The sequence below is a fragment of the Mesoplodon bidens genome (assembly GCF_964165515.1).
Source record: "Mesoplodon bidens genome assembly, chromosome: 1".
NCBI lineage: Eukaryota > Metazoa > Chordata > Mammalia > Artiodactyla > Ziphiidae > Mesoplodon > Mesoplodon bidens.
Window position 1 is genome coordinate 213136460 of NC_138176.1, and position 17248 is coordinate 213153707.

General features: G+C 37.0%; 1 protein-coding gene across 1 annotated transcript in view; it reads left to right on the top strand.

The window, feature by feature from the left end:
* MTTP (microsomal triglyceride transfer protein) overlaps positions 1-17248 on the top strand; it is a 45745-nt gene that overhangs the window by 8034 nt on the left and 20463 nt on the right. The window contains exons 4-10 of the mRNA XM_081242137.1: positions 5241-5348; positions 6558-6674; positions 6959-7098; positions 8844-8994; positions 11147-11304; positions 14302-14470; positions 15298-15405. Of these exons, the coding sequence (XP_081098263.1) occupies positions 5241-5348; positions 6558-6674; positions 6959-7098; positions 8844-8994; positions 11147-11304; positions 14302-14470; positions 15298-15405 (951 nt within the window). The remainder of the gene's footprint in view (positions 1-5240; positions 5349-6557; positions 6675-6958; positions 7099-8843; positions 8995-11146; positions 11305-14301; positions 14471-15297; positions 15406-17248) is intronic.

Consider the following 17248-nt stretch of genomic DNA (forward strand, 5'->3'; position numbering starts at 1 on the left):
GATTAAGTACAAAATTGAAGCTTTTGAAGGGGTATGGCATTTCTAAGATAGAGTTGATTCTTTAGAAAAACATTTAGATTATTTTATAGCTACGACTGAGAAGCATTTTATATGTTAAGGTAATGAATGAACACTATAATATACATTGGAAGTTTGCTCTGAAAATTCTGTAACTGTGCATTTCTTATGGTTTGAGTCTAGTCTATTAAAATGGTCTTAGTATGTTTGAAATTGAAAAGCAATTTTGATCTGTGAATTATCAAGCATTACATATGTGGGTTTATGAAAAGTATAGATGTTATACTGACATGTATAAAAACATATTAGTATAAGATGAAAGCTTACTTTTAGGAACTAAAGTAGAAAAACAGAAAGGGATCATTATAGTTAAAACTACAAATCTCTAAAATTTCTCTAGATCCAAAATTTCTAGATTCAAACTAAAAGTGAAAACAAATACTTCAAAATATAAATTTCAGACATGAAATATTTTGCTATTCATGATGCTCATTTTTAATAAAGTACTAAAAAGGGACTCACAAGAAGGATTATTATATCATCACTCTCCTGCAACCAAACATGAATCACCATTTCAAGAATCCTTTTCTTCCTTCTCCACTTGTTAAAATACTTACCATGCTTCAGGCTTTGCTTGCAGGCCCTTTCTTTTATAAAGTTCCCACCCTTCTAGCCAGCTGGAAATAACCATTCCTCTTCAGGACCCTCTTAGCACTTTATAGCTCACTCATGCCCCTCATTACTTTCCTTTTGGTCATTTGTGTTCATTGTTAGATTATGGGTTTTGGTGGAGAAAATTGCTGTTCCTCTTTATATTCCAGCCCTTCTACTCCCTTCCTCCCCAAAGCACCCAGAACCAAGCCTTGCACTGACCAACTTGGTGTTCTGAAAGCTTTTCCCAAACCCCATACTCCCCTGAGCTTTTTTCTATCCAAGCATTTATCACAGTGTATTGTAATTCTCTCTTTACTTGTCTACCATCCACATTCAGAGTAAGCTTCTCTTGGGTGGCAGTTGTGTCTTTATCTTGTATATTCAGCACCTTGTTCATAGTGGGAACTCAATAAATGTTCGTAAATTAAAGGAATGAACAAATAAGGTTATATGGGGCTAAAATGAGCCAGACTTTGAGGAAGTCTGTGCCTATTGTTTGCTTAATAATAGCTAAAACATACTTAGTGCTTAATGCCTGCACGGACTGAAGGCATTACATGAATTCTCTCTTTTTCCTCATGACAGCCCTAGGAAGCAGGTGCTGCTTTTTCATCCTCTTGTAATAGATGAGGAAACCAAAGTTAAGAGAAGTAAAGAAACTTGCCTAAGGTCACACAACTGGCAAGTGGTGGAGCTGGGATTTAAAACAGGTTTCTGTGCCGGAAGCCTTTATATTTTACTGTCTTTTCGAGCTGGAATGTATTTGGGGGGAAAAAAAGTCTGGCTGCCTTGTAGTCTTCTTTTTATTCTTCACTGTATCTATTAACTCACTTGATTTTCATATGGCACAACTTTATTAACAACATGAAATACTGTTATTTTCATCTCTGGCCTTCCAATGTGGCAACATGCTTGATTTATAAACTATTAGTTGCATTTATAATCTTAACGACAAACCAATCATTTTATAGCCCCTTGGGTAGCGGTTGAGTACAAAGTCTTTTGTTACACATACAAAAGCACTCAGTGCCCTCCCTGTTCAAAGGCTGGTATGGAGCTGCCACATCATTATTTCAGTGACTCCAACATGCCATTTCTACAGGAGCTATTACTTGTGATGATTTACTGCAGCTACAGGTCAAAGTACATTGTGGTATCTTTCAATTACACAATAAAGTACTTGTCGGAAAAAACATGACCCTGGAGACTAAGACGCCACTTGGACTTTTTTAGCCACATCATTGTCAGAAAGATCATTATTTAAACTATCACTGCATTTCACTATGAGAGAAATTATGAAAGGGAAGACTGTACTGCTGTTTTCTCAACGAGTATTTTCTATCCCAGGCTCAATTTAAGAAATTTCTGTGATTTCAAGGATACTCATCAGCATGTATTTTTGTCCTCCCAGAGCCCCATGTTTTAAGCTCCCACATTTACATTGGAAAAGATATCTCATGGAAATACTTAGATGCATATTTATTGCACATATTTTTTTCCATGCCTACTTATCTCCCCTACTTAAATGTTTGGGTATGACTCTAGTTTTATCTACAAATCATAGATGAAGTCAGAAATTTGACAGTTTTCTGGTTAAGACTGACATGCAAAAGACGCCTCAAGTTACAGTGTTGAATGCTAATCCAATTAACTAGAATATTACCAGACTTCTATTTCTGGTTTTTGCTCAGTATTGATTACATTAATCATGTGGCTGCCGAGTCTGTCCCTTATTTTGTGTTGTTCCTAGACATTGATTTGCTCTCTGAATCTGGCAGTGTGGCTCCTGTACACACACGGAACCTCCAAAAGAAATGTGGCACCTTGAAAACCTTCTAATTCTTTATAGATTTCTTCACTTGTCTGTTTTCCAATGTACCATTTCTTAGCTATGCTCTGTCTTAGATACATATGAAAGAGACATAGCTTCAGCTAAGTAGACCAGATAAAATGATTAATCTCTGTTTGCTGAGATCCTTTGTGTTTATTTTTGCTCTTTGACCAGTTAATGAAAATTCGCTTTCTCTTATTCTTAACGAGTGTGTAAATTAAGGGAATATATAGAAGTAATTTTTTCCTAAGGAAAAGAAATGTATAATCCCTACTGATTCCAAGGGGAGATTGGCCCTCAAAATTATCCCAGAAGAGGCACTGAGTCTCCTTTCCCACAACCCACCCTTCCCCCTCTATGTTTCATTTCCTTGGGTTAAAGTCTTAGTTTGTGACTAGTCTATGATGCTGCCGGTCTCTGGCAGTTTTGGGGACTGTGAATTTAGATAAGAGTCCTGTACTCTTGGATGTTCAGAGCTCATTTCAGAATTGAATGAAGTAATCAGCTTTATGGCCTGAATATAATAAAACTGACTTAGTTCCTGTTGTGAAATAATGAATGTGAGATTATTGTTGTGTCAGCCGTGTGGATTAAACTTCCAAGTTCTGATATTTTATTATTATTTTCTGAATTATCAAAACCCTACTCGATTCTAACAGTTTTGACATTTAGCTAATATGGATACCAGTGCTGTCTTCACTTTGGATCTCATTGCTCTGTACTAAAGGAAGAGAATTTAGGCCCCAAATGTAGCAGGCAGACAAAGGAATAGGGGACTTGTCCACTTTTCTAGTTCTAGGGAAATAATAAAAGCTAATAGAAGGAATGAAAAAACCTTTTTCTCTCTCACAGTTTACGTTGCTCAGCCTTCCAGGAAAAAATTCAGCATACCATTTTCTTAGGTATCTAGCAGTCAAGATCAAAAGAAGTAGGAGTAGCAGGAGAGCATTTAACCTTAGGCATAGTCTAAAGATTAAATTTGAGACCTGGGTTTCCTGAAATTTTAGGTAAAACTTTATAAATAGTTCAGGCATATTTTGTAGCTTGGAAGCAAAGTGAGGATACTGATGATAGATAGTACAAGCATTTTTCCCACTTCATGGCTCCTCTCACTTTCTGAAGTATTTAAGGCTCAGACCAAAAAAGTCACAGGCCTTAGGCATGTGTGTATTGCTACCAGTAAGCCCTTCTGACTGTGTATGGGCTCAAGCGATCCAGTTGTGAAGCTCTATTAGTCCTGATATGTGCAGATTCCATACTCTCAAATAGTTGAAAAGAAAGTTACACTATAATTCCTGAAAGGAAAGAAGACCTAGTTTACAAAATACAACATCAGAAACTCAGCCTTGGTTCTGAGAAATTGCCAGTGATTTGTTTGAGAATATGATGCCATGGATTTTCAGACACTGAGATCACTATTCCAGTTCCTTTTTAAGCCGGACAAACACAATTCCAACATTTATAGGTTCATCCACTGTAATGACTAAAATTGATTGCCAGATGAAGTACCTAATAAATCTATCGCTAGGCAGAGTATATGTAGAAAATAAAAATCGAAAACTTGAGGCACTTGTTAGGATAATTCAGGCAAAGTATTTTCTTCTTCTAAGGGATGAGGGAGTTTTCATGTACACTAAGTTGTTCAGATTGGTATTAATTGAATTTATTGCATAATGACTGAGCTTTCAGTTTTACTTGAGAAGTCATGGTTGGTTTTAAAGAGAAATAGGAAGGCATTCAGGATATTTCTGGTAGAAATGCCAGCTATAATTATCATAGACCTTGGGAATTTTTACAGGGAAGCTATATCCAACCTCTCCATTTCTAAATCATGTGACATGTTTGGAGTCAAAACAGAGTAAGAAATGACAGCCTACTTTCCAGAAAATTCTTTGTATTTTTATCCTTGCTTCCTAAACATGAGCTAAATGTTCAGAATGGTATGAGACATTGTTATTACCTCTGTGCCTATAAATCTCAAGGACGAAACGAAGCTAAGATAAGCCATTTACTAGTGCAGCCGAATCACAGTCACCTTCCTCATTCCAACCTCTTTTTCCCACCTTCTAAAGAGAAACTCAAAACAGTGCGTGGGGCAGGCCATGCAGTGTTAGCACCCTAAACCTCAAGTCTTCCAACCTTGTATGTCTCCTTATACCCAAGGCCAACATGAATGCTATGGAGGGCAGAACATCAATCCTCTGGAATTTTGACCACGGGCATTTGGGCCACGTGTGGGCCCTTATCATAGCCCTTAGAGGCTGTGCTGCCTCAGGAGTCTCAAGCATGGGGATTGCCATTCTCTTCCAAGAATCTATTTCTTTGACGTTACTTTAAACCTTGGTTAGTTTTTGTTTCAAGCAGAATCACAGGTAGAGGGTACATTGACATGTTTGAAGAGAATGTTCCTGATTTCTCTTCCTTGGGCAATCCTTCTGGTTTTCACAGAAATCCCACCCCGTATCGGTGCTCAATTTCCTTCCCTATGTTATGCTCATCATATTCAGAGCCTTCATTAGCAGTCTCCTGAAATATCGTATTTGGATGGTCTAGCTTCTTAGTAATGTAAATAGCTTCTTTTCACATAAAAAGAAGTCCCAGGTTTGGACTAACAGATCCCTTTCTCCCAGAATTGATAGGGGATGAGAATCTAACCTTCCCTGCTATTTATTTAACCAAATCTGGTAAATGATGCATTTTTGCTCTATTTATGTTTGTCCTTTTTTTTTTTCCCTAGGTCAAAGAGTTCTACTCATATCAAGATGAACCAGTAGCCATAGAAAATCTCAAGAGAGGCCTGGCTAGTCTATTTCAGATGCAGTTAAGCTCTGGAACTACCAATGAGGTACTTACTAATATTATTAAGGATCCAGAAACGTATTTGTCAATAAAGTTACCAAAATTGTTTATATGGGTTTCTATCTGCAGAAATTCAGTAAAAAACAAAGTCACTGCTATGGTAATGCTTAGAAAGGGTGACTTGGGTGGTTATCTCATTTACATATGAAACGAATTGCCGTTTACCCCAATTTGTAGTTGAATACAAGGTAGAAGGAATTAGAATCAGTCATACTAAAGAGACCTATAGAATGACTGAATGATAGAGATGCAAAAAACCTTGGAGAATATTCCAGTGGCATCACTGTGCATCACTATCCCACGGGGAGCTTATTAAAAATATAGATTCCCTGGATTCACTGCAGAGATTCTGATTAAGTAGATTAGCATCTGTATTTTAACAGTTTCTCAGCTAATGTAGATGTATTGTCAGTTTGAGAAACCACTGGTCTATACAAACCCTCTTCATTTTATAGATGAAGAAACCGAGGTTGAACTAGGGAAGTTGAGTGACTCCTTCAGTACCATACCTGGAGTCAAAAGCAAAGCTGAGTCCAAGTTGTCTTGTCTGAATTCAGCCAGTCCATCAGTGGGTAAGAAAATCTGATGGCAAGGCTGGGCCAAGGGAATGCTGGTTAGCTTTCTAGAATGAAGACCGGGGGTGGTGCTTGTAGAGGCCAGAGGGAAGACTCAGAGACGCTAAACTGAGTCTGTACTGAGATACATTTGCCTACATTCAAACTGTTGATGTGACTTATAATGAGTTGAATTAATCCCACAGGTTTTTGAGGATTTCGAATCATACTCAGCTCATCAAAGCATGTGTGCACACGCAGACGCACACGCACACATACACACAGCCTACATACAGCATTAAAAGTCAATTCCCCTTGCCACACAATTACCCATTTACGAGAGGTTTTGATTATGACCAGGCCATTTGTCCAGTTCCTATTAGACATTAGAGAGAAGTAGGAAATCCTTTATTATTCCTGGGGCAATACGAAGGCACTCATAAGACTCAAACAAAGGGAATGGAAAAGAATCCACACGCTGCAGGAAACATTGAATTCTTCTGCCCTCCTAACTTGTCAGCCTGGGCAGAAAGGCAGTCCCCCATGACATATTAGAACCCCAATTTTCAAGCCACTTCCCACCGGAATTCAAATGGTCCATGTGAGAATCCCAAACATTGTATTTTTGCTTTTCTTTTTAGGTAGATATCTCTGGAGATTGTAAAGTGACCTACCAGGCTCATCAAGATAAGGTGATCAAAATTAAGGCCTTGGATTCATGCAAAACAGAGAGGTCTGGATTTACAACCCTAAATCCGGTAGGCTTGCTATCACTTTCTTTGAGGCAACCAAGTAATTACCTTTTGTAGAGATTATTTAAAAATAATAGGTGAATAAGGTAACAATATAATTTGGGAACATTTATAATTTTTAGTTTAGGGTATTAGTTTTATATAATATCAAATGAATAGGTTTATCTTAATATATTGTAGGTGTGGGTGATGGGGAAGTTCTTGCGAAGATGAAGATAATTCACTCTTTGGCTTGATTCAAAGATAAAAAGCTAATTACTTGTTACAACCACATATATTTATTTATTTAGGTCTTGGGTGTCACTTCGAAAGCCACATCTGTCACTACCTATAAGATAGAAGACAGCTTTGTTGTAGCTGTGCTCGCAGAAGAGATACGTGCTTTGAGGCTGAATTTTCCACAAACAATTGCAGGCAAAATATTATCAAAGTAAGATAATGTTAGAATTTAAGTTTTCTTTACTGTTCTTTGATATATTATTATACTTGGTTGTAAAAAATATATGTGTGTATATACATGCACATGTATATGTAGTGCTTCCTCATTTTGACTGAGTTCCTTTAAAACAGTGATTATGTCTGTTCATCTTTATTTTTCATATTATCTACAGTAATATATGGCATGTAATAAATCCTTAATGTTTTTAAATAGAATCTCATTAAAAATGAATTGTTTATTGAATAGAATTTAAATTTTGAAAAGGCAAACTACTTGATTCATTCTCATTTATTTTCTAATTTCTCTGTCAAATGATTTTAATGGTAAGCGTTAAAAAATGGTGGCATTTGTGAGTTCTTGCCTCAAGATTATTTTTTGTTCTTGTTGTTAATAAGCAGAGAAAAGTTCCATACTAAAGTGATGTGACAGGATTTTTGATGTGATTTATAGTACTTACATATTCGAGCCTATTATTTCAATTGGAGAAAATTTCTCTGGTCAGAATAGTTCTCACAGGCTAAAGAACTAGAATTTCAAATCTAAGAGTATGTATTATTTTCAAATTTTAATTCAGAAGAACATCTCTAGCATTAAATGTAAGTTTTATCTTGTGTCATTGTTTCGCAAATGTTTCTTCTGAAGTAGCCCTAATGTCAGAGGTCCATGGTTGCAAAATCTTGGGAGAAATGCTTCAAACCATAAATGCTTGAAATTTTATTGAAGTCTCCTCTGGATTAGAACCTTGCATTCTACTTTGTACTATATCCATATTGTCTTCATATATTTTCATATAAAATTAATATTTTTAATTACTTAGGTTTATCAGGTTTCCATTGCTCTATAACACACCACTCCAAACTTAGTGGTATAAAAAAACAGCAATCGCTTTATTATTCTCACTCACAATCCTGGCACTTGCCTTGGTCCTGCTAGGCATGCCTCTCTTGGTGTCTGTTGTGCAGTTGCAGACAGTCACTGACCAGAGCTGGTTCAAAGGCTGCTCCCTCACCTATCTGGTGTCTGGGCTGGGAGACTCAAACTACTGAGGCTCCTTATGCATCTCTCTTTATTACCATGTGGCCTCTCAACATGGCAGGTTTGGGTAGCCAGACTTCTTACGTGGCAGCTCAATTCTCTCGAGGTATGTGCTGCCAGCATGCCAGATGAAAGCTGAATTCCCTTTTATGACTTAGCCTTACAAGCCACATATTGAAACTTCTACTGTCCTCTATGAGTCGGGGCAGTCACAGAGTCCTGCCCATGTTCAAGGAGAGGGCTGTAGATTCCACCTCTTAAAGGGAGAGAGGCAAGCTTCTGAAAGAGCATATCAGATAAAAATATTATTGAGGCCAGTTTTGGAAAACAAGATTTCCTAATTGTCTTAGTTAATAAGTGAGACGTGGTTGTACCGAAGACATCATTTTCAGAGAGCTGGGCTAAATCCAAAAGAGGTGACATCACATATCCAGGCAAATTTTCTTTCTTATAGTCTCTTGTCATAATATTTTTAAATTCCAAACTTAAATTTTCGAATCTTTGAGTAAAATTGTTGCTCCAGAAAAATTTCATAATTGTCTTGAGGTTTCTGTTACTGCTGGAGAGATCACTGTTTGAAAGACATGGCCTTACAGAATTTGAATAAATTAGTATCTTGTTTGCCAAAAGAATGACAATTAGTAGCTTGTTCACTCAAAAGAATGCTGCTGATGTGACATTTCTCTTCCTTGGTTATGCAGGCAGAAATTAGAGCTGAAGACAACGGAAGCAGGCCCAAGACTGATGCCTGGGAAGCAGGTTGCAGACATCATTAAAGCAGTTGATTCGAAATACACGGCCATTCCCATTGTGGGCCAGGTCTTTGAGAGCGAGTGCAAAGGATGCCCTTCTGTAAGTGTGAGCAACTGCGTTGTGTGGCCAAATCGTGGAATAATCGTGGCTTAAAGTTCTGTTTTCCTTTTGTCTCCAATGGAAGCGTCAGTTAATTTGTAAAGAAAGTTTACAAAGAACTACCAGCCACCACTGAGTTATAATGGCAGTAGCCTAATAATATGCACCTAAGGTGATGCATAATACAACAGTAATTAACCAATGATTACCATCCACTCATTTCAAATAAAAAATGTTATGACTTGAGGAGAGCTTTCTCAAAGCAGCACTTAGAATGCAGTGGGGACAAGGACCTCAGGAAGTTAAGGGGGAGCATGGCATCAAGAGCACAGACAGGGGTCTGAATCCTGAAAGTTCTGCCATTTGGTAGTAATATGTCCACAGGTGAAATGTTTTATTGACCTCCGTGTTCTGAGAATCGCTGTGAGGACTAAAACAGGATACCAAACTCTTTGTCTCAATTGGGAACACTGATGTACCGTGCCCCAACCTCCCGTACAGTTACAGCCAGAAATGAGGTAGCATATCCCCAAGGCAAAGAGTAGATCATCTCGTAACATTTTTAATCCAGTAAAGAGAAATTTCATTTATTGCATGCATCATGTGTGATGTATGGCCACAGACATGGCTCTGAGTTCCAGCATTTCCTACTACTTCACCTCTTGTCAGGAGAGCAAACCCTTGGCTTCAGGCTCTGTTTGTAGCTACCAGAAGATGCTCTACCCTTGGCTATTATTAGTGTTGAGAAAAGTAGACACGTCAAGGACTAATACCATAATTTGCTTAAAGTGTGAGGCACTACTTCCTTGCTAGTTTCTCAAATAGACCAAAATTGAATGAAGGGAAAACCAAAATGAGACCAAAAAATAATGGTTCTCACACTTGGTTTTTTCTTTTGTTTTTCTTCCATAAATCATCTCATGTTCTGGTGTAATTTTCTAATGTCATATGAGATGGAAATTATTTAGAAAGGTGACTAATGAAACCAATCATCTTTTCTTAGGCTGTTAATTTCTCCCCCACAGTTATCCAACATTCTAAGCCATCTAAGATTTTTCATAACTATTTCTTCATTATTGTGGGAAAGGTTTATGTCTTTGAGGAATTTGTTTTCCAACTTCAGTATAATGTCACCAGTGCAACCCTTTACAGAAAAAAAAAAAAAAATCTGACTTCACATTGATAATGCTCTCTGCCCTCAGAAATGACCCAGTAAATCTTCAGCTAAGTACAACTGGAATTTTGTTTTGGAATATCCTCTTAAGATTAGGTAACCAAAAGGAACTTGAAAGAAGAGCAAAATACATATCTGTTGCTTATTGGAAGGAATGAGTAATTTAAAAACTGGCAGCATGGACATTATTCAGAGTTAGAGGTCACTGATGAGACTTAATACATTCTTTTACAACTGGGGAAAAGTGGTAAACCACGAAAAATAAGTTTTTAGCTTATTTCTAAGCCAAAGGATGTCATTAATTAGAACTATTTACTATTTTTAAAACCACAGTAGCATAATTATGGTGTTTGTGAGAATTACCTTTATCTAAATAATACTCTACTTAACATGGATATATGAAATGTACAGTTCAGACCCCAGCAATATGTTTTACTATTGTTTGTAAACTATTTACTATTGTTTGTACTTCATACAGCAGTAAAATAAAGAGAATAGGGAGCTCAAATTATTACAGAAACTGGTTTTCAGTAAGGTTCCACTACATCAGAAACCTGACACAATTCTTCAGCAGTTCTAATTTTTTTTTCCCATCCAAAATATCCTGTTGTTAATGAAATTTTGGCATCATTTCACTGTGGTAGTCAAAGTCTGGCCTCAGGTAGAATTCCCTTGTTGTAACCATGGAATGACCCATATGCCCAGAAGCTTGAGGTCCTTTGAGCTAAGTGCTAATAGACAAAAACAGTCCTCCTACAGGGGAATTGTACACAGAGTCAGCAGGCCTCTGTGTTAGCCTCTGAGAACCACAGGACTGTGGTACGGACAGGGGACGATCAGATATATTGAGCTAAGACACAAAAAGCTTCTTTGGCTTGTCAGATACAAAGGAAAGTTTATTTCTGGAAAGAACATCCTTTGTAAGTGTGGATGTTCAGAATTATGAATGTGGTATGGGCCTGTGACCATGTTTTGCAGCTCTCGGAGCACTGGCAGTCCATCAGAAAACACCTGCAGCCTGACAACCTCTCCAAGGCTGAGGCTGTCAGAAGCTTCCTGACCTTTATTAAGCACCTCAGGACTGCAAAGAAAGAAGAGATCCTCCAAATCCTAAAGGCTGAAAACAAGGAAGTACTGTAAGTGCCCTGAACATTGTGTGGGGTTGTCTGTGGGAAAGCACTACTGGGTTATTGTTTATTAAGCAAGTAAGATCCTTTTTTAACCAACTGCCTCACCTTCCAATCAGTTGTTTTGTTGTTTTGCATTTTCATTGAACAGTTATACCTCAGTGCAGTAATGCAGTGGTTAATTGACCAGACACGCAATAACAAGTTTTCAGTAGTGACTCAGAGTGAACATTGTTTTTTGAGTATTCATGAGTTTACATCAGGTCTGGATTGGTACATAGATGGGGGGGGCAGGGCTTCATTGTGACACCACCGTGCATGTGCTGCCTCACTGTTGTGAAATTGTGTTCCCTAGCTATTCACTTACACTCGAAAAGATTTCAGAGTTGATTATAAAAACGAAAAACGAATATGATTTTTTCAATTGAAAATGTGCTTTCATTTTTATGTGATCATCCCCATTGAAGCCGTGTTTTAAAAAGAAAATTGAGTACTGAGGTAAACAGCCAAAAGAATCCAGAGAAAAGAAATGTGTACATTATTTGAATATTTGATGAGAGAATGCTTTATTTGACATGCACCGTAAAGAGAGTTGACTTAATTACCAAATTTACTTTGTAAATACAAATACACTTTCTAAGTAAAAGTGTTTTGGTCTTGTAATATAAAATTTGTCTGTAACTACAAAGTCAACCATATGACACGAATTATCCTAACTGATGATATAGAACATGGCTCAGTTAATTTGACAAACAGTGGAAACTAGCCATTAAGATAATAAAAAGTAGAAAGTGGCCAAGTTACACACGCACATGTACACACACACACACATACACACACACACACACAGAGCAGCAGTAGTCACTGAGTTCAAGGGACTCAATTACCCAAGAATAAGAGAATTTAGTTTTTTTTTCTGAGAAGTCTGTTTATTCTAGATTGTATTTATTTACTCATCTTGAGGACATTAGAAAAATTGATATGAATTCCATATGACAAACCAAAGTTAATTGGATACTATCTTCAAAAATAAATATTTAAACCAGAAGTTAAATATATGCAAAATCATAAATTCTCAGACTCTGTTTTAATCATAGAACTTAGGAAAAATATACTTTAGAGTGACATATCTTTTTATCAAAAACAAAAATATGACAAGAATAGTGCAAAAATTAGCTACTTAGAACAGAGATTACACTAAGCCTTAGCCTATTTGTATCCTAAAAATTTTAAGGTGGCAGTAATTTGTATGATTGCATGATATAGTTTCTAAATCAGGTTATTTACACAATATTGTACCATATCATAGGTAACACACACATAACGTAGTACGGTAGAAAAGATACTAGGATGCACTAATATCAGAAGACCTAGTTTTAAATTCTGACTTCCAACAGCATACAACCTTTAAGTAGGTCATTTACATTTAGCTTCCCTGAGCCTCACTTTCAACATCTGTAAAATACAGAGAATAATTCCTTCTATTTATTGTAGGATAGTGAAAGTCAGGGTGGTGGAATGTAACGTTTCCCGAAGTTTTTATTATGTGTATCTTATAACTTATAGAATATTAACAAGTATGCCAAGAGGAAAAGCTTCTGTGAGCAACTGAGTTTGAAAACCACTGGGAGAAACCAAGTTAAACAGTTCTCTGCTACAGAAATATCCAGCATCTTTAATCTGATAATATTATGTATAAGTTTCCTTAAACATATTCCAAACTTACAGGACTTTGAAAATCCCTTTTCTTAAAGCATTTGGTAGGACTAGTATCGCATGAAAAACACTTTAGGAAACACTGTAATTAAAGACCGTGTACTCCAGTCAGAAAAACCTGAGTTCCAATCCTAGCTATATTTTTACCAGCTATGGGACCTTGAACAAATGACTGGTTATCTCTGTTTCTTTATATATAAGGGAGAATATTAGTATTAAACTGATAGAGATGTTCAGTGAGGTGATGGTATTAATACCAGCATATATTTATTGAACATTTACAATGTGCCAAGCGCTATTCTAAGTGTTTTACATAGATCATGTAATTTAATCCTCCCAGCAATCCTAAAATAACTACTGTTTTTAGCCCCATGTTACGGATGAAGAAGTTAAAGCAAAAAGAGGTTGCACACCTAAAATTTCTAGTGCAATAATAGACACTTAATAAGTATTACCTCTCTCTCAGTTTGCTTCATTCGCTAGGGTTTTTGTTAGGATCAAAATGGTAGAGTGCAAGAATATCTTTTTAAAAAAGTATAACATGTTAAATACATGTATGGTATGTTATGTGAATGTGGAATAAAATATATGTCAGTACATACCTAATATGTTCATTAGTATGGCAACTAGTTTCAGAAATTTTACCATCCCAAGACTCAGCCAACCAAAAATTCTTGATGAGTAGAATATGTAACTAGCACTTTCCTGCAGAAGTTTCGCTCTGCTCACAACTAATCATTGTGGTTGAACTTGAACTATACCATGGTGCTTTTTATTTTTTAAAAAATGAGCAAAAACGTCTCTCTTGGATATAAGTGAAAGTTAAAAGAATGTCCCATCTTTCCATTAAATGATACTGCCCTAGTTAAGTTATGTATTTGAGAAATGTATATATTTGCAAAGCTAATTAGAGAAAGAGTTGACTTTGGGGACCATAGCTTTTATATATGACCCATACAGAAAAGAGTTTGAACCTAATTTATAATACTATTTATATGATTTTATTTATAAATCTCCAAATTATATTTGGCTTAGGCTTAGGCTAATACAGTAAAATTAATTTGTATATTCTGAGTATACATTGAGGAGAAAGAGGGGAGTTAAGGGAGAGATTTCAAATAAAATGGGGAAGGGTCTTTGGAGAAATTCATTCATTTTTCTTTTGTTTAAGTAAAAATGTTTTCACTTCTTTAGGAAACGTAAACCAATGGGGTCTATGAATGGTAGCGATTCCAAATAATTTCTTAAGCACCCTAAACATTGATATCCATGACTATGCCTTTTTCGTAGACCCCAGCTGGTGGATGCTGTTACCTCTGCTCAGACCCCAGACTCATTAGATGCCATTTTGGACTTTTTGGATTTCAAAAGCGACAGTAGCATTATCCTCCAGGAGAGGTTTCTCTATGCCTGTGGATTTGCCTCCCATCCTGATGAAGAACTCCTGAGGGCCCTCATTGTAAGTCAAATGGAAACTGCAAAAATAAAGGCTCTTGGCTGCTCTTAGGAATCGAGGCAGTAATTAAATTTGCTAGCATCAGAATACAGGCTGAAACTAGAGCCTTCTGATTATTCATATTCAAATTCCTTTGGACTATTTTCTTTCTGTTGATCATCAACTGTACAGTAGATTATTTCACATAGTGTCTTCTCTGTAATTCCTCTAAATAACTTAAACTATACTTTATGGAAATTTAAAGATTGTGTTCACCTATCATATAATGTAACATAGGACAAAATTTCAGAAATTTCTCATTTTTTATACATGTTTGTGTAATGTATAATCTTATACATGTTATATATATATAAGATATAATTCCTCTGATATTAAAAATTATATTGGAAGCAAAAGCTAGAGTTCTCTTGGATCCAAGGTTTAAAAACAAAAAGTGCACTTATTCACTTATGATTTAGGGGAATAGTTCATAATCTTTTTAGAAAATGGGTTTGTTTGAAAAATCTGATAAAATCAGTGAAACCCCTCATTACCCATACATAAAATTTTACAGACCATTTCTTGGATTCACTGACCCAATGAGCCCGGTCCATAAACCTCTCAGGACTTCACAGATCCACGTTAAAAATACCTGGAAGGACTCTAAGACGCTTGAACCCAAAGCTAGATAGTGAATTTGTAAGTGTCCCCAAAGCAAAATTCAGAGTTTGCAACCTAGGAACATAAAAACAATTTCCTCAGGCTTTGGCTACTTTGTTTCTTTACTTAAAATATCCCTTGGAAATGTTTAAATGTTTTGGTAAACTATTTTATCCTTGTTTGGCTAATAGAGTAAGTTCAAAGGTTCCTTTGGGAGCAATGACATCAGAGAATCCGTTATGATCATCATTGGGGCCCTTGTCAGGAAGCTGTGTCAGAATGAAGGCTGCAAACTCAAAGTAAGTGCAAATCCAATCTCATTTACTGTATCTATAATTCCGGACCAATCTATTTAACATTTACCATGCTACCCACCATTGGGGCAGAAATCAAATTTGTATGGTTTTTATGACATCAAAGGACTATGACTTCTTATATTTTTCAATTTCCATAATTTTTTGAGTTGGCTGGTTTACTTCAGCAATCATATATCAAATATCTTGGCTAAACACAAAACTCACATATGAAAACATCCATTCAGTAGTATTTAATGAGTGTTTACTCTGTGCTAGGCATTATGCTAATGCCTTAATATAAAGATACATAAAACATTCTACCATCCTCAAAGAACTCCTAGTCTGTCTATCAAATGCAAACAGATAAATAATAATATTGAAATATAAAAAGAGTGCTCTGGGGCTTCCCTGGTGGTGCAGTGGTTAAGAATCTGCCTGCCAATGCAGGGGACACGGGTTCGAGCCCTGGTCTGGGAGGATCCCACATGCTCCAGAGCAACTAGGCCCATGCGCCACAACTACTGAGCCTGTGCTCTAGAGCCCGTGAGCCACAACTACTGAGCCTGTGTGCCACAGCTACTGAGGCCCGCGTGCCTAGAGCCTGTGCTCAGCAACAAGAGAAGCCACCGCAATGAGAAACACCGCAGTGAAGAGTAACCCCCACTAGCTGCAGCTAGAGAAAGCCCGCATGCAGCAACAAATACCCAACACAGCCAAATATAAATTAAAAAAAAAAAAAAAAAGAGTGCTCTGTGAGTACTACAGAAGATGCACCAAACTATTCTGTTTGGGAGTGCTGGGGAAGCTGTCACCAAAGTAATAATATCAAATAGCTTAGCCTAGAAGAGGTTTTTAGGTGAAGAGATAGTTTTGTGGAATAAAAGACATTCTAGGAGAGATACAATAATGTATAAAAAAGCCCAAACTCAGAATGAGCCTGGTATGCTTGAGAACAGTGAGAAATTCTGTGGGGCTGGAGCAAAAAATATGTATGTTTGTGGGGCAGATAGGTGGGAGTGCTGATGAAGGAAAGAAGGGAAGAGAGAGGAGAGGTAGGCTGGATCTCTATCAATGGCAAGCTAAGGAGTCTTGACTTCATTCTGTAGAGAAAAGGGAGAATAATGTGGTTTTTAGGTGGTGAATGACACACGCCGATTTTTTTAACCTAGGAAGAAGCAAAATGGTATATAGACTGGGGGTCAGCTTCATTAGGGCCAGTACGATCTGATCGGAAATGTTTGCAACAGCCTGGGCACAAATTAATAAAGGTCTGAATTAACGTAGGTGCTGTACGGTGAGAGAAGGAGACAGGTTCAAGAGCCCTTTAGGAGATAGAATCAATAGTATTTAGTGACTGATGGGATGTGGGGAATGAGAAAGAGGTGAGAATCCAGGTGACTGTTAAGCTTCCAGGTTAGGATACTAGATGTATGGTGATGTGAACCACTTAAGCAAAATTTATTATAGAACCTGGTTTAGGGGTGGGAGGAGGGTAGAGCTATTAATTTGGCTATGTTTTGGCTATGTTTGAATCCTTTGGGACACCAGTTTGAGTTGTCCAGTAGGCAGATGGCCACATCCATCCGTAGCCCAGAAAAAGAGTTAGGACCAGGAATAGAGAGTGACTGAAACCTTAGGAGACAATGGGATTACCCAAGGGAGGCATATAGAGTGAGAAGGAAGCAAAACAAAGGATTACATTTAAAGTTCTTCCAATAATAGGACAGCCTAGTTATCACATCTTTAAAGTTACCTTATGAGTATAGCTGTAAACGATCCATCACTGTCATTCAGTTTTGTTAATGTTTTTGAGCAACTTTTTAAAAAAATGCATCTTTGAAGATAA